We start from the raw sequence: 17,958 nt of genomic DNA on the forward strand, positions 1-17,958 counted from the left end.
TCTCATACCAGCTCAATTTTAATTTTAAAGTGACAAATGTACAGGTGGAATAAATTTTAAGCAACACCCTCCAGATCCCATTTACATGACAAGGAGCTTAATGCAATTTTGCCTTATCATCAACTACAGTAGTTTTCTGGCAATAATTCTTTAGGAAGTCACAGCACAGAAACAGAACACCCTGGAGTTGTGGTCCACTTGTAAACTGATTTTCATACAGGCTTAGCTGGAAGAATAGATTTTCCTTCTTTCCTGACTAATGGTCAAAGTGGGGCAGGCAGACTCCTGTACCTATCTTGAGTAAATTATGCCCACCCACCAGCCAGCAGTGTTCTGCTAGAGTCTGGTCCACCCGCTGAACCTGCTGCCGTGGGTCTGATCTGCCCTTCGGGCCTCCTGGGGAGGTCCCCGGTCTGAGTCAGACTTGCAGGCACTGTATGACCAAGTAAGGGTGGATCTGAAAAGTGGCCTCTGCTTTAACCCAGCAGCTGAGAAGGCAGCAGTTTTTCTTTGTGACTGTTACGGGAAGGAAAGGAACAGTAATGGCTGAAGGTTGAGGAATCTAAATTTATATTGTAGTCTACTTTCCAGGAGTAAACAAGTAATTAATATCTTTCCGAACAAGTTATCATTTACAGTGGTAGTCCATACAGACTGCGGTCCAGAGTAGAACTTTTAAGTTCTCTCTAAAACTTTATCCCTTGAGCAGGAAGCCCTTTGTGATATGGCTGTGCAAGGAGATGAACCATCCATCCTTTGGAAGGGAGCTGAATCTGGGAGAATGAGGTGGAAAACACTGAGATGTCCCCTGCCTTCCCAGAGCCTCAAGTCATCCAGGATCACTGGTCAGGCAGGGAAACTGGCTGTGCCACGGGGCTGAGCCACCAGCATCTCCTGCGGCTTCTGTCGCTGCACTAAGGCTGCTGGGGATGTGGATGGTTTCCTTTTCTTTACAAGTAAGCACTTTGGTGGGACAGCACTACAAACGCTGTCAACAGAAAACAACAAAAGGCAAGGTGCAGGGGTTGCAGGCAAATAGTTTTATCAGTGTTTCATTTAAAACACTGGTTTGTCCTCACCACAAGGCTTGGAAGGCTCAGGAAGCTTCCAAGAGAGATGATCAGACCCACCCCACTCCAAACACTCAAGGGCATAAGACAGCAGGAACCAAGTTGGCCCTGCAGCCCACTCAGTGTGAGCCAGGCACTGCAGCCAAATCCAGCCCACAGATGTGCTTTTATTCTTGAGGAGAACCATCTGGAATCTAGATTCAGAATGTCACATTAGCAGCCCTGAGATCATGCCCTCTATAACTCTGCCTTGGGAGGCAGGTGCAGAGGGGAAGAAACTGCAGAGCTGGACATGGGCCAGGTCACCCACTTCGAGCCTGGAGGTTTGCTCAGGGGCTGAGTGCTACTGTCTGCGCTGTGCTTTATTGGTAGAACTGAATTATGGCAAAGCCACTAGAAGCACAAAGTGTCAGTGCGTTCACTGGCATCTCAAAAATATCCTGAAGATGTAAATAAACAGATTCCATATGCAGACTAGAGGTGATTTACACTTAAAACATTTAAATATAAATTAAGCCATAACTTAAGTTACAACCAAAAGAAAAACAAAAGAAAAGCCAAAAGACACTCAGCAGTTGAGAATGCTGAACACATACACAGGACACCCCAAACACGAGGCCATTTAAAGCGATGCCATTTTTCATTGTGCCAACTTTACATTCATGATGTGCTAGTCCCGCCAGGCCACGCTGCACGGGGCCGCGTCATGCCGTCTGGCACTGCACTCCGGCCCGCGGCCCGTCATCGTCCTCCTCATAGGCCTCCCTGTGCTGGCGCCAGTTCTGCTCGTTGGGATTAAACTCCTTCAGCTCCACCTGATCCATGTCCTCTGTAATCCTGACTTTCTGCCTAGGCGGGAGCAGAGCTTCCAGCTGGGAAAGCTTGTCTTGGGGAAGCCAGTGTTTTTCAGGAAAAATAACCTGTAAAGGGTGAGGTGGGAAAGAGCAGTTGTTTCTTCCCTTCCCTAAGGCATTTAATTCTATGTCCCATGAGAATACACACACACACACACACACACACACACACACAGGCACTTACTAAAAACTGTATGATCAGAATCCCTTTCTCCAGAATCACACACACACACACACGCACACACAGAGGCACTTACTAAAAACTGTATGATCAGAATCCCTTTCTCCAGAATCACACACACACACACACACGCACACACAGAGGCACTTACTAAAAACTGTATGATCAGAATCCCTTTCTCCAGAATCACACACACACACACACAGAGGCACTTACTAAAAACTGTATGATCAGAATCCCTTTCTCCAGAATCACACACACACACACACACACACAGGCACTTACTAAAAACTGTATGATCAGAATCCCTTTCTCCAGAATAATACACACACACACACACACACACACACACAGGCACTTACTAAAAACTGTATGATCAGAATCCCTTTCTCCAGAATAACACACACACACACACACACACACACACACTTACTAAAAACTGTATGATCAGAATCCCTTTCTCCAGAATCACACACACACACACACACACACACACACACACACACACACACAGGCACTTACTAAAAACTGTATGATCAGAATCCCTTTCTCCAGAGGTGATTTGTAGATTGGCATTCCTTCATTACGCACACATTTCAGGTCCCCGTGCTTTATCACCTCACCTGTCACAAACACACAAAAAAGGTTTACTTATGAAATAGGAAGATGGACAGTGACCTGGAGCCTGGGGCAGGCCGGAGCACCCTCACAGCAGCAGGCTAAGGCAGGGGTCATGGAGCATCTGACTAGAAAGCTGGCCCCAGCCAGAATGGTCCCTGTCAGAGGAACCGGCTGGGCGAAGGGGATGAGAGGGGGGTGGGAGTGGGACCCTCTCTGACCCATGTGCTGGGCTCCTGCAGTGTATCCAAGGAGAAGGGGCTGGAGCCTCCATCATAAAGCAGGTTTTTTTTTGTTTTTTTTTTAATTTTTATTTTTTTTTTTCATTTATTTTTATTAGTTGGAGGCTAATTACTTTACATCATTACAGTAACATGAACTAGGAATCAACACTCAGTTTGGGAAAACAGGGCTATTGTGTTAGCCTGCCTTTTCAGATATTACAAATGACTTTCCCATGAGTGGGAAGAGATTCTCCTCCTCACAGACTTGAACAGAGCTTGGAGCAGGAATCAGCCTCGAAGGAGCCCGGCAGGAGAGCCAGCTTCCTGGGCTGGGAGCTCAAAAGGCACAGGAGTCTCCTCACATGCCCGTGGGCCAGAACTGACCCGGCTTGCACTTGCTGGGTCTTACATTTCTACACTTTTTCAGAAGGCATCATGGGAGTTCAGCACCCCCAGAGCACTTGGTTTACCCCCAAATCTAAAAATATTTTTTCCTTCCAAATATGAAGAGAGATAAAAGGGTTTCTTTAAAAAAAAAAAAAAAAAAAAGGATGCTTTTCAGCTCAGTAATGAAAATGGGTAAAGAAATAAATACTCAGGAAAAATATGAAACGGGGGAAGCAGTGCAAACACTCATTTAGTCAGCACCCTACTCCCCTGGATGAACACTCTCCAGAGGAAATCTTTCAAAGTATCTCATGGGAATTTTTCAAAATAAAGCGTGTGGAGGACTCTCTCCTTGAGGGTCATTCAGCACAGGGCTGTGGCTCACAGGGCCCTTAGAGCTGCCGACGACAGCCCCATGCTACTGGGCTTGTTATGGTTTTCATTTTGTTTTTAAATAGCTTTCTGTCTCTCTGTTCCTATCAGGTGTCACTTCTTACTGCCCTCAGCACAGCTCCTCAGGCTTCTGCTTTAACTCACTGTGGGCAAGGAAGCCCTGGGACCAAGTATGGACAGCCACATGCAAGAGAGGGAAAAGAGGATGACTTGTCTCTTCTGTGAGGTACAGATCCGCCTTCAACCTGCTGAAGCTCTTAAGGCACGTTTTCCTCTGATCTGATTCTCAGACGTGTTCAAGACAGCCTAAGGGGCTCTAGCAAGGAAGGCACTATAATAGCAAAAGAAGGAAGAGGAAATGAAGGAAAGATAAATAAGCCAAAACAACAGAAGAGCTGAAAAGAAAAGGAAAGGACTAAAAATATATATATATAAATGGGCAGAAAGAAAAAAAACAGGCGAAATCTCCAGCAGGAGGTTTTCCGGACACCCTGCCCTCGTAACCAAGCAAAGAAATGGGTTTCTCAGGGTTCACCACTTCTCTCCCTCTGGGGCTCGCCTCCTCTCTTCTGTCCTTGGCCTCCAGGTTCCCTGTGGCTGGGATTAGTTGGGAGGCAGCAAGGAGCCCTGGGCTCCCATCCCATGGCACGGGCCCCAGCTCCAGGGAGTTCGGCCAAGGATGAGCTTTCCCAAAGAAGTCACACAGCATCCCAAAGATGCCACCCAGCTCCTATTCCCAGAAGGACTAGAATCAGGGTTGAGGTAATGTTAGGGGACGCTGGACATGATACCAGGGGTCTTGGGCACACACCCACTCACAATCTAGGGCTTTGTGCAAACTACAATCCTCAAACTTTCCTACACAAGTGAGGGGAGGAATTGGGTGCCTTGCTAAGCTGCTAAGTCACTTCAGTTGTGTCCGACTCTGTGTGACCCCATCCCTGGGATTCTCCAGGCAAGAACACTGGAGTGGGTTGTCATTTCCTTCTCCCAGTGCATAAAAGTGAAAAGTGAAAGTGAAGTCGCTCAGTCATGTCCAACTCTTCGAGATCCCATGAACTGCAGCCTACCAGGCTCCTCCGTCCATGGGATTTTCCAGGCAAGTGTACTGGAGTGGGGTGCCATTGCCTTCTCCATGGGTGCCTTGGGAGGCTTACAAAATGGAATCTAAAGGAAGATGCTGTATTTAAGTTTTTCATGCATTATTTGTATTATAGTGCAGTGCTTTTCCTCAATCTTTAAGTATATCTATATGCAAACACAACAAAAAATCAAATGGCAAAATTTTAACAATAGGCAAATCATATATCAGTGGTCTTCATGCTACTTTTATTTTCACAACTTTTTGTTAAGTTTGAATTTGTTTCCAAATAAAATGTAAAAGACAAAAGAAAACCTCTGATCAAGACTGGGGTATATAATTCCATTTCATTTATACCCAGAAAACGAAGAAACAGAAAGAGCCAAAGAGGAAAGTGGCAGAGAAAGAGAACAGGCCAGAAAAGGGAAGAGAGAAACGGATACAGAGGAAGGAAAGGCCTGGAAGGTGGCTGGGGAGACCAGGTGGCTCACCCCACTGGACTGCAGGGTCTTGCTTATTTCCACTGCTGTTGGACAGGCTCATTGGCTGGTTAACTCCAAGCCTAGCCCTGAACCCATCCCATCTAGCTTTAAATCCCAGATGCCCACATGAAAAGTTAAGACTCCCCAATAACCCAATAACCCTGTGCCCAGTGAGGGGACCAGAACAGCACTGCTCATGGCCAAGGATGGGGTCAAGAATATCTGGGTGGCTCAGCCACCACCGCACCCATCTGGACATTCTTTGACATGGACAACTGACCTGAAGGGCTGTTCACAGGCAGCTGCGAGTCGAGTGTCCCAGACTGGTCTCTCTCCCTTCTCCCCACAGCCCCTTCCAGGCAGGTGCTCTGAGGCCCTAGCTGCAGCGAGCACTAGCCCCCCTGGGAGCTGGGAGCCTGGCATCTAGACACGTGCTGGCAGGCTGAGCTCTCAGGCCTGTGAGAATCCTTCTGGTCCAGAGGCAGCTCCCTCCAGCTCCTGTGCACATGTGCAGATAAGCAGTTCTCTAGATGCCACCAAAGGTAAGCTGGCAGGCCATGTCTTTTTTCAGGAATATTCTATTTTAAAATGTCTCATATGTAATTGACAACAGAGAGGCTAGAGGAATGTGGATGAATCAGCACAGATCACCACGTGATAGGGAAAAAACCACCTATTATCAGCTGTGTTTTATTATACAAAAGTTAAGTTTTTAAAAATTTAAGTCAGGTTGGCAGGTTCCAGGTAGAAGTTTAGGTTCCCACAGATTCCAACTCTGAATTTTTTTTCAAGCAGACTATAAAAGAAATTCACAAAATTCTCGAGACTGTACTGATGATTTTAATTTACAGAAAATCATGTCACACTAAACTTGAGTGTGAAACCAAAGCTAAGTTGCCAGGTTCATTGGGCCAAACACACAGAAGAACTACAAGGAAACACACATTTGAAACATTACCTGATTTGGATGTAATAACAAGGACTCGATCATCCAGTGTTTTTATCGTCTTCTTGAAGCCACAAAGGGCTTCAGAAAGCTGAATTTTCATTTTCATGATCAAGTCATGGCCTCGTCTCTGAAAGACACTATGATCCTTCTGATCAAGCACAATTATGACATCACCAGGCTCCAGCTCGGGCTCCTGATCTCCTTCTCCATGAAATAGTATCTTTTGCCCATCTTTCATACCTATGAAACATCATCCCTTTCTGATTAGCCATTTCTCTTAAAAACCATACTTTCAACAAAGCTTTAGAAGAAGGCTCACAGAGCCCTTTGGGGGGTTCTTTACTCATCAAATCTCCCAACTTTGTGCAGGCCCGGGGCTGGGAGTGGTGGCTAGGAATACCACTGACAGGCCTCACTCCCCTGTACACATCCCCAGTCCTCAGCCACATGCACAGTAGGGGAAAGCGGGAGACGAGGCCACCACCTCGCGCACAGCGCAAGCGTGGACTGTCTGCCCAGGCCCCCGACGCCACAGCTGACCGCGCACTGTGAGCACACGTCCGCTTCTGATGCACAAGCAGTGCTCTAACCAGTCTCTGTGTGTACCCAGGCATGGGGCCAAGTCCTCCAACCTGTGTGTTGGTTTGGGTACTGAACTGGGTACTTTGGTCTCATCTCTCACCTAAAATATATTCTCTGGATTAGAAAGACACAAAATAATCAGGGGAATAGCTAAGAGGGGGAAAGCCCTTAAAAATGATGCCCCCAGGCAAAATCAATAGCACGGGGAAGGTGCTGGATTTGGGAGAATCTGCTGCAACAGAGGGGAAATGTGTGGAGAAAAGGGACGCACAGCTGTGAAGACGTACATGAGCTCTCACGGCCAATGCAGGACAAAAGACATTAGCAAGAGCATGACAAAAGTCATTAGCAGATGACTCTAAAGGTGGTTTGAGAATTGCAAGGGAGGGCAATTAACCAAAATCAAGGTCAGGTGACTTCCGGAGCACTGGAAAACCTTAAGAAGTTGCTTTGGATCGGAAGAGCCGATGGCACACACTAAGGGTGTCTTAACAGCAGCTGCGCTGTGGCTCCCTCCCCTGACACCTAACCTGTGTGTTCCACAATCAGCACCTGAGACACACTTCTGCCAGCCTGGGGTGTTAGGGCTGTGCTGCCTCACCTTTCTCCACGTGCACCTCGATAATCTTCTTCTCTCGGATGACCTTGGCACCGTTGCAGCTTTCACAGCGGTCCTTGGGGTTGATGCGCTCGCCCTGGCCCTTGCACTCGATGCACACGGTCTGGATCTGCTGCACCATGCCCGGCCCAATCTGCTGGATGTGAATCTGCATCCCTCGCCCCTTACATACCGGGCACTTCTCCACAGATCCCTTCTTCCCACCAATGCCTGCGAGGAGACAGGAACGAGGCTGTACTCTTCCCTTAAAAGAGGCTCTGCTGGACGCCACCACAGAAGGTGATGAGCCATGAAACTGGACACTTGGGTTTGAATTCTATTCACAATCATAAAAAGCCACGTGGTAGAGTCTGGATGATTCTAGCCAAGCAGACAATATCCAGATATTAACATGTGATCGCAAATATTTGTGGTTTAGGCTGTGCCAAGGCAAATTCATCACTTTAACGTCACCAACTATTTTCTTCCACCCCAGAGTGGAAAAACACCCATGCCTACACGTGACCGTGGAGGCTGGAGAACACATCCCTGCCCATAGGAGCGGCTACCCAGCCCAGTCACTTCTCTATGGGACAGCGTGTGACCAAGTCACCGGATCTGACGTTTCTTGAAAAATTAGATTTTAAAGACCCACGCTGATTACATTTACGTTTAAGTCAAGGACTGTAAACTGTGGCCAGCTACCTGGTTTTGTAAATAAATCTTTATTAGAACACAGGTGCATCACCTGTTTATCTGCTTATTTCCTGTCTATAGCTCTGTCAACGGTTACGACAGAGACAGTATGGCTCACAGAGCCCAAAATAGCTACCATCTGGCTCTTTACAGCAAAAGTGTGCTGACCCCTAGGGCTGGGTGAACTGTCTTCATTTCTATATTTTTAAAATAATTGACAACAAATTAAATAAATGTGCAATCCAAATAAAAGATGAACAGGGCCAAATAAAATGGGTTTGGCCCTCAGGCCACCTGTTTGTAATTTCTGACCTTCATGTTTGAAAAGATCAATTGTTTTTCTCTGAATTGTAAAACAGTAAGAATTGTTTCCAGATCTGAGGAACCAGAACTATGAGACTCTATCAGAAATGCATCCTTACCTTCACATTTCTCACAAATTACATTTTTCTGGAGAGCCAATTTCTTTGTGACTCCATTATATAAATCTTCAAGAGTTACAGACAATTGATGTACCACATTCTTGCCTTATGGAGGAGAAGAAGAAACAGTCAGTAATACTGTATCAAATATATCACTGTATTAAATACCACCTATATGACCTTTAGTTGTATGAAATCTCCAGACTCAGACTGTGCCTGTTGTCATTCATTCCCTTCCCTGGGGGAGGCAAAGCTTTTGTTACACCTGGCCCATCCTTCTGGCCCTCTGCCAATATGAGAACTAATACTGTTACAGCTATGAGCTAATTATTCAGTCATTTATAGATGTCACAAAGACTTTCCATCTTCATTTTCTAAGAAGAAATCTGAGAATCAGAGATCAATGAGGAAACCCATTATGTTAACCATTGAGACTGGTGAAGCAGGCTCCCCATGAAAAGAGACCTTTTCTTACAGATGACACATGAAGTCAGTCTCTCGACCTTCAACTGAAACCCTTTCTTGAACATAATGCCCTTTACTTTTTGAGCCCTTCTGTGACTTGTGACTGACTGCAAACTCTTTCATCTGTGGCAGTCTTGTCTGTTCAGCCAGGACAGGGGCCCTTTCACCTTCAGGGAGGGCGTCCGTCTGCTCTGGTGCCATCCCAGCCTCTCGGGACCCACAGCATCAGGTCCCCCTCTGCTGCCCATACGGCTCTCGAGGTCTGAGAGATGGACCGAGATGAGGACTCATCTCAAGGACTGAGATGCTGTCCTTGGTTATTGGCTGTCAACCTTGAGAGATGACTTAATTAAGGGTGTGAAGTTGTTCATCTCAAGACAGTGAGAGAGCTGGGCAAGAGGACACCCAAAGGTTTTAATCACATCCACACTGTCAATTATATGAGCAGGCAATGCACCCAGACAACAGGGTAAAGATTTTTGCCTAATAAACACTCTGTGATTTTTAACACACTATATTCACAGAATTGACAGCCAAGGTTTTAAAGCCCGAAGTCAATTATAATGTGAGAATCGGTATAGCCTTATTCATCCAGGGGCCTCTTGTTGACACCAAAACACCCTTCTTAAACTTCAATGCAGAGCTTGTTTGTTTTTATTTCATTCAGGATTGTAATAACCTTGGCTACCTATCTGGTTTTGAGGTCTAAAGAAGAGTCCCAACTGGAAGCTGGACAGGGGAAGGGGGCTGTAAAAGACCACTGGTAATCGTCAGAGGTGACAGCCTAGAGCCTGTCAGGAGGTAAGAGAGAGAAAAATTCGGAAGAACAAACCCCAGAATCAAAAAACAGAGCCCTGGGGCCATTCGCTAAGAGCTAAGTTCCTCATTCCCCTCTGGGGATGAAGATGCTAGACCTAATGCATTCTGAAGAGATGGGCAAGGTAGTTTCTTTTACCAAGATGTTCAAACGTCAAGGGGTGAATTTTGTTACCTAGAGAATCTCCTGAGGAGGCTGAGGAAATGAGGCTGCACTCCACATGGCAGAACACCAGCCAGATACAGCGCCCACCGGCCCCACCCGGGTCAGGAGACTCAGGGAGGAGGCGAGTACTCTCGGCAGAGTCATCAGTGATAACCACAGGAGGTGCCATTCACAGCTCTTAGGACGCTGGGAGTCTGACCCCAACAGAAGAGAAAAGGAGGGCAAGGTAATCTTGACCTTCCTCCTTTCTCCTCACCCCTATTTGCTCCTTTGTGGGGGTGGGGTGGAGTGGAGCACACCACTTGGGGGATCTTAGTTCCCCGACTAGGAATTGAACCCAGGCCCTGAAAGTAAAAGGGCAGAATCCTTAGCATTGGACCACCAGGGAATTCACCATCTGCTCCTTTATATGTGGGGTTTGGAGAGCATCAGGCAATTAACTACTAGCTGTACTCAGAGACTCTGGGTAGCCTGGATACTAGATAAGTGATGAACGACTTAAAGTTAATCATTTCCCAAACACTGCAACTACACCCTTTTAAGGCAAGATCCCTCCTGATTCCAGTAACACATACAATTTGGAAACTAGAGCTTGCTTAACGTCTTTATTTACCTCTTCTCTCTCGAGCCATTCGTCCTCCGCCACCAAAGAACATGTCAAAGATGTCCATGGGGGAAGAGAAGCTGGGGCTGCCTGAGCCTCCTTCCTTAATGGCCTGTTCACCACCCTGGTCATAAATGTCCCTTTTCTTTGGATCTGAAAGCACTTCATATGCCTGGGATATGAGCTTAAACTTTAAAAGAAAAAAAGAAAAAGATTAAAAAGAGAGAGAAGGTTTGAGTTGTTTATGAAGCAAACTCACCATACGAATGCAGTAACAAAGGGATTCTGCATCCAATCCCGCAGACTGGTGGGTCTATATGCTATCTGGAACCTAACTTTTCCATTCAACCCCCTTGTAGTGTGGGATACACAGGGCAAGCATTACTACAGGATGAGACGCAGGACCACTGCCTCTCTGCAGAGGGTAAGGATACAGAGCAGTAGTGAAGACTTTCTGCGTCCTCAGGCTGCACCAGACAGGAAGACATGGAGCAGAATTAAGACATCATGAGACCAAGCCAGGACTGAACCTACAACCAGAAAAAGCCCAGTGCTCCCAGCATACTGCTGGCTTTCCAGCTCAGGAGGGCTGCTTTCCTAGTTCATTAGCATGAAATTCAACGGCAAACATCTTGTGAGCAACATTCCGCATTCAGGCTGCAGACAGTGTGCATAAAACTGTCCTGATCACCCCTCAAAGTCCCTCCCCTCTTGCAGTCTCCCCCGTATCTCACTTATTGGCAATGCCAAAACCTCATTTCCTCTCCCTCACATCTCATCTGTCAACAAACCTTCTGATGCTACCTTCAAAAGTCTATTTCCAGTGCCCTAAGACAGACAAAACACCCAAGTCTGCCAAAAATGTATCTCGTAATCCAATTGTAAGAAAAGAATCAGAGAACCCAAACTGAAGTAGCAAAACTCCAGGTGGCACTAGTGGTAAAGGACTTGCCTGCTAATGCAGGAGACATAAGAGACCTGGTTTCAATCCCTGGGTTGGGAAGATCCCCTGGAGGAGGGCATGGCAACCCACTCCAGTATTCTTGCTTGGAGAATCCTATGGACAGAGGAGCCTGGCGGGCTACAATCCATGGGGTCACTAAGAATCAGACACGACTGAAGTAACTTAGCATGCATGCCTGCACACACTGCAAAACTAAAAGACAGTAAAACTAAATGTAACATGTGACCCTGAATTGGATCCTGTATTGAATCTCACACTGGAGAAAAAAATGGCTACAAAGGACATTGGAACAACTGGAAAAACAGGAATTTTTTTCTCAATGTTAATTGGATAATTTCTCAATGTTAATTTGATAACTGTACTATGGTTATGTGAGGCTTCTCAGGTGGTGCTAGTAGTAAAGAATCCGTCTGCCAATGCAGGAGATGCCAGTTCGATCCCTGGGTCGGGAAGATCCCCTGGAGGAGACAATGGTAACCCACTCCAGTTATTTTTGCCTGGAAAATCCCATGGATAGAGGAGTCTGGCTATGGTTTACATAACTATGGTTATGTAAAAGATATTGTTTTCCCCAGGAGAAACATTTAGGGCTAACAGGTTATGATGTGTGCAACTTACTTTCAAAAGCTTTAGCAGATAATAGTAATAGAGATGGGGAAAGCAAATATGGCGACATATTTATAATTAGTGAAAGTGGGTGAAAGAAACACACGTTTGTTGTACCATTCTTGTCTTTTCTGTAGATACAGAGAAGTTTTTAACATAAAATCACTATAAAATATCCAAAATCCATCCCTTCTCACCACCACTATGCCTGCCCAGGTGCAGGCCACCCTCTTTGGCCTGGATAACCGCAGTAACTTCCTAATGGAGTCCCATCTCCCACCCTCACCCCAGCTTTTAGTCCTCTGCACACAGCAGCCAGAACTTGCCAGCTAATAGTGTCAACCCTCTGCCTCCCGCCTTCCAAGGGGCCCATTTCACTTGGGGTAAAACCTAATTCTTATTTTCATCTACAAGCTCAACTTAACACCACTGCCTCCAGGAGCTCTCCAAAATTCTGCTTGTGCCTTACTGTCCTCCTGGCTGTTCCCCAGCACCTGAGCAATTACTGCTGGGGTTGTGTCCCTCACTGCCAGGTCAGTTCCCTGAGGACAGGGAGTTAGGTCAGCTGTGTCCACTAGTATATCCCCAAGCCTAAAATGCTGCCGAGCATGTAGAAGGCACTTGGGAAAACTTGTTACATGAATGGCTCAATTCTGGGAATTGAGAAATGAATAAATGAGATAGAGTCTTAGTTCTTCAGAGGTATGCTTTAGTCTGTGAGATGGATGTCTATATAAACATCCTATAACTGGCTCCAGAAAACATATAGGAAAAAAAGTGCTCTGAATATACAAATAAGGAAATGACAGAGACACTAGGTTTTCTCCTGTACTGCAGATCGCAGATGGAGATCTAGTTAAGTAATAAAAAATAACAGATGATAGCCACTAATAGCTAACAACTTGGGTAATTTAAAAAACTGGCTCAGAGACATCAGAGTCATACTCAAGGTAATTCAGTCTTTTGATATATTGATTCTCGCACACCATTTATGTAAAGAAAGAGGCAGCACTCATTACTTACTCCTTTCCACAGCAGAAAAAGAGGTTTAGGGACGAGGTGCGTAGCACACAAGATCAAAAAGCAAACAGGCCAGGCCTCCCCGAGAGAGTCCCTGAGGTCTGCACTAGGTAAATATACTTCATAAAACTGTCCGCTAGCAACACTCACCAAATATTATGGATACGTGAAAAAGACACTTGCACTTAACAGAACAGATAATTAATCTACAAAGGAAAAGGAATGCCCTTTTCCAGAAGGGCAGATCTCATGTGGGCTTGGGGCTCCCACAACCCTGGGGGGTCTCAGCACTCCAGAGTCTAATTCAGCTCTGTGCCTGACCCCGTTCTCACAGCAGGAGACTAGTACTCTGTCCCACTCACCTTTAAGACAGTAATAATTTGCCATAGGACTGTTCTGGGTTTTTTTCATCAGTCTCTGTTGCAGCATGTGGGCTTAACAGCCTTGTGGCATGTGGGATCTTAGTCCCCTGACCAAGGATCCAACAACCTGCATGCCCTGCATTAGAAGGCAGATTCTTAACTACTGAACCACCAGGGAAGTACCTGCCACAGGACTTTTAAAAAAATTATTATGCAGCTGGAAAAATGGCTTTGGAGACTATGCAGCTACTTGAGAAAGCATTGATGGTAAAGTATTAACTGGGAGGGAAAAAGGCTTATGTGCCCGGATGCCTGTGTACAATCACCCTGGAAAAAGGCTGGAAGGAAGCACAGCGACAGCACTTAGGGTCAGGTGTACCTGGTGGATTTTCCTCAATATCCTGACATTTTCTGTACAGTGCTGCCCTCTTTAATATTTTTGAATTTGAACATCTGTCATTCAAACTAAAAGTTACAGTGAAATTGGCCAAAAGAGCAAACTCCTCTCCAAAGCTAGCTGGGGTTAACAGCCACGACTCTATCCCCAGTCACGGCCCCCGAAAAGGACTCGCTCACCTACACACTGCCTGTGTGTCTTTCAGAAAACCAGCTGCAGGGAAGTAGACTCCACGCAGAGCACCTGACAACAAACACAGGCACCCAGCGCTTAGCAACGCAGGACAACAGGGCACGAGGCCAAGACCAGCAGCCCAGCAGCCTTCCCCGCTGCCCCGGAGCAAGGAGCAAGGGACGGGCTCAGTCTATTTTTGAAGAGATGTTAATACAGTGATTAACTCAGCAGGAAAAAAATAAAGAAAGGTTCTGCCTATGGCAGATAAAGTAGACAAGAACTAAATAGACTTGCACAAAAAAGCAAAGGCCTACACATTGTGCCCAGTACATAGAAGGACCAGAAAGGAGGTTATCTGGTGAGTGAACGCATAAGTCCTCTCTAGGCAACTTACAGTCAAGTTTCTATAAATCGGGTCCCCAATCTCCTCAACTCCTTTCGATTCTGGAGAATATGGGCAGCAGACAGGAACCACAATTAAAGAAGGTTGAGGACAAGTGGTTCACGCTATGGTCAGAAGTAGTCTCCTAGAAGTTGTTTTAGCAGAGAACTAAATTAAAGGACTTTATCCCCTTCATGGACGGTGGGGAGGGAGAAGTACTATATTCCTGAAACATCACAGAACCCCTTCTCCACCTCCCCCTAAAGCTGAAAGGGACCTGCCAGACACTTCAAGAGCCTCACTTACATGACACTAATTCAATACCTGGTTATATATATTAGTTTAAAACAAATCAACCACCTCTGCTCAGATAGGTATACATATATGCAAGGCAACACCTACAGAAATGTACTACCAGTCAAGTCTAATTTTAAAAAAAGCTTCAGAACACCAGCAGCCGACTCACTCCAACTGCAGGCACATAGCCATGACTTACGCTTGGACAGCGCTCTGAGATCTGACCCGAACCGGGGTCAGAAGGCTTTCCCACACGCTGCCCCTGAAACGTGAAATTAGAAGCCTGGCTGTGCTCTCCTTAAAGGATGTTCTCAGAAACAGCCTACAATGAATATAGGGAGCAAATCTATGAATCACCAACACTACATAAAAAGCCAGTGACTTTCAAAGCTACAGTAAGCCACCTAAATATAGATGAGAAAGAACACAAGTAACAGACAAATGGTCTTACAGGAAAGCATTTTAAACTTGTGACAGCCACACTCGGCACATGTGGCTAAATATAAACATTGTATCACTGTTGCCACCCAGCCAACCTTCTTAGGCAGCTTTCTCCAGCTTGCAAATGCTCCCACAGACAGGTATTTTGATACTAGCGCTGTTTCAGGCAAGTCTAAGTGCCAGCTGAGTGAAGTGGTCAAAAGTGGTCCAAGTGTCATCGCTATCACCTACTACAAAACCCCACCTCCCAACAACCATCCAGGACATCCCAAGTTTCATAAGACAACAGCAAGCAGTCAGAGGAAGAGTGATAAGGCCAATAAGCTTTCCCAAAGATAAATGCCTGATCCTTCTAATCACCTACTCTGGTGGGTAATGAGCCTCCTTGGGCATAAAAAGCAGATTGATTCTTCTCCTATGAACAGGATGAAAAAGTTTCATTTAGGCCTTTCATTTATGTATGCAGAGCATTTTTCAGCCTATTATTAGTCCTTCGGGTCAACTGCAGGTCATCGGGTCACAGAAAACCTGGAATGTTCATTTAAAATGATGTGTCAGGTTAAAAATCTCCGTGTCCCTGTTTAATAAAGAAAAGGTGATTATTCAGTGTCTGACAACCTTGATCAGGCAGGAGATAGGCACACAGGACAAATTCAGTCAGCCATTCCCCAGAGGGACACCGGGGTGTCCAAGATACTGGTTCAGATTAAAGAAATTCATCTCCAGGGCTTGTGCATCAACAGGGAAAACCAGAACAAGAATAATTCAAATCCAGTCGTTCCCAGCAGGAACACAACTTCTGATCGCGTGTGCCTCAGTTTCCCTGCGTGTTGGCTGCCTTTCCAAGAGGAATGTCCGCAAACCCTAGGAGAACGGGCCCCCCACGTTTCCATCCCGGCCCTCCCCGGCATTCGGAGGCGCCCCCTAAACACTTGTGGAGCGAACAGAGGAATGAATGGGCCGAGCGGGGGATCGCCAGGGGTCACCAGTCCCGATACTCCACCCGGCGAGCCTGGGGCTCGGCGAAGTGCCCTCCATCTGACCGCGCCGCGCCCCCTCGCCTCGGGCCACCCCAGGCCCCGGCCCGGCCCCGCGGCGGGGTGCGCGCGGCACCTGGCGACCGCCTCATCAACAAGCGTGGCTCGGGTTCCCCGCCGCCTTCAATAATTCACAGCCCCCGAGCTGCGGGCTGAATAATTGACGGCGGGCCCCGCGCGAGCCCGGCCCTCGCAGCCCCGAGCCCAGCCAGCACCTTCTCGCCCTCATCCGGGTTCTTGTCTGGGTGGTACTTGAGCGCCAGCTTCCGATAGGCCTTCTTGATCTCCTCCGGGGAGGCGCTGGGCTTCACCCCCAGGATGTCATAGTACTGGGTCTCCTTCACCATCTTGCCTCTGCGGGGTGGGGCGGGCAGGACGGTCAGCGCGCCCCGGACGCCCCCGCCGGGCCCCTGGCCGGCACCCCCGCCGCCCGCCCGAGCGTCACGGTCACGGCCGCAGCCGCCGGCGCCCCCGCCCTCCCGCCCGCCCGCGCCGGGCCGACCTCCGCGCCCGGCACCGCCGCACTCGAGCCGCCGGCTCCTCCGCGGCGGGTTTTATTCGGCGCCGGCGGAAGGTTCCGCAAGGAGACAGTGACGCCACAAAGGCCCAGAACCTTCGCGGAGGTTCCGGCGGCGCCTGGACCTGGTGGGCTGGGGCGCGGCGGCAGGTTCTTGGCCGACACTTCCGACGCCCCGGCCCGGCGCGACACCCCCGGCTCACCCGGTATCCTCTGTCGTCTGCTCCTCCGGCCGCCCTTCTGACTCCCCGGAGGTCCAGTTCTGACTGCCGCCCCTGGCCATGTTGGGGTGTTTGGAAGACGGCTTCGGCGTGGAGGGCGCCTTCCGACGGCCGTGTCGCCGACCCGAGGCCGTCCCCTTTCCCTTCTGCGGGTCCGTGGGTCTGGCCGGCTCGAGGATCGGGTGGCCTGAAGGGCAGCGTCGGCGGGAACCCTGCCCCAAGGGGTTGGACTGGGAGGGCTGCGCCCCGCGTTCCCCACCCGGCCTCTCCCTGGGGGTGTGGCCGTCCTCTGTTTGGTCATGGCTGGGATGCGCCCTGAGGCCTGCCTCGTATTGTTGCATTTTTGAGGGGTTTGGAGTGGGTACAGGCCCTCTACGGTGCTGGGGCCGCATTTCTCTAGGCCCTGCAGCTGTTGGCACCCCCCGGGGCATCTTCAAGGCTAAGGTGAGCCTAAGCCCTTCCAGATGCGTACAGTGGTGCTTTGCTGACCCCAGCTGTGGATGGTGATCTCTCAACTACCCACAACTGGGAACCCCTGAAGTCTTCCAAGAGTAAGCAGTGACGTCCCCCCAGATGACTCCGGTTAGATGGAGCAGTGACGTCCCCCATGTCTCCCAAAGGTGGGCAGAGACCCCTCCCCTCCGAACCACCGAGGTTGGTCCATGCTGGTGGGCTCAGTGGGCATGGGGAGTCGGCTAGGAGAGTGGTTCTGGAGACTGCAGCAGGACCCTCCCTGCCTGGTGCGGTAAGAAGACCCTGACTTCCTTCCGCTGTGCCCAGCTTCTAGTGGGTGCCTGGGAGCCAGGACCGCTACTTACTGCAGTGACGTGGGCGTGGCAGACAGCACTATCAGAGAATTGCAGGCCTTCTGCTCCAGCCCAGCCTTGGCTTCTGCGGGTGGAACGCTGTCAGGGAGGGGAGACCACTGCTCACCTGCCTGGGGTCCCTTGGC

General features: G+C 48.3%; 1 protein-coding gene and 1 long non-coding RNA gene across 4 annotated transcripts in view; one reads left to right on the forward strand and one right to left on the reverse strand.

Annotated features, from left to right (window-relative positions):
- On the reverse strand, window positions 1-17,199 carry DNAJA4 (DnaJ heat shock protein family (Hsp40) member A4). Of its 3 annotated transcripts, none has more exons than XM_020883864.2 (8): window positions 16,989-17,199; window positions 16,484-16,622; window positions 10,598-10,778; window positions 8,538-8,642; window positions 7,423-7,650; window positions 6,249-6,479; window positions 2,628-2,728; window positions 1-1,990 (listed from the first exon to the last, which is right to left on the reverse strand). In XM_020883864.2, the coding sequence occupies exons 1-8, from the start codon at window positions 17,066-17,068 to the stop codon at window positions 1,775-1,777; spliced, it is 1,281 nt and encodes a 426-aa protein (XP_020739523.2). In that variant the 5' UTR covers window positions 17,069-17,199; the 3' UTR covers window positions 1-1,774. The 3 variants fall into 3 exon arrangements, with proteins under 3 accessions (XP_020739523.2, XP_020739525.1, XP_070333751.1); XM_020883866.2 differs by lacking the exon at window positions 16,989-17,199 and adding an exon at window positions 16,771-16,853; XM_070477650.1 differs by lacking the exons at window positions 16,484-16,622; window positions 16,989-17,199 and adding an exon at window positions 15,596-15,752.
- The window catches only part of LOC139038656 (uncharacterized), a 10,908-nt gene continuing 10,057 nt past the window's right edge, over window positions 17,108-17,958 (forward strand). Inside the window, exon 1 of the long non-coding RNA XR_011491680.1 lies at window positions 17,108-17,626. This is a non-coding gene — a long non-coding RNA (uncharacterized lncRNA). The remainder of the gene's footprint in view (window positions 17,627-17,958) is intronic.

This window comes from Odocoileus virginianus, chromosome 16, assembly GCF_023699985.2.
Source record: "Odocoileus virginianus isolate 20LAN1187 ecotype Illinois chromosome 16, Ovbor_1.2, whole genome shotgun sequence".
NCBI lineage: Eukaryota > Metazoa > Chordata > Mammalia > Artiodactyla > Cervidae > Odocoileus > Odocoileus virginianus.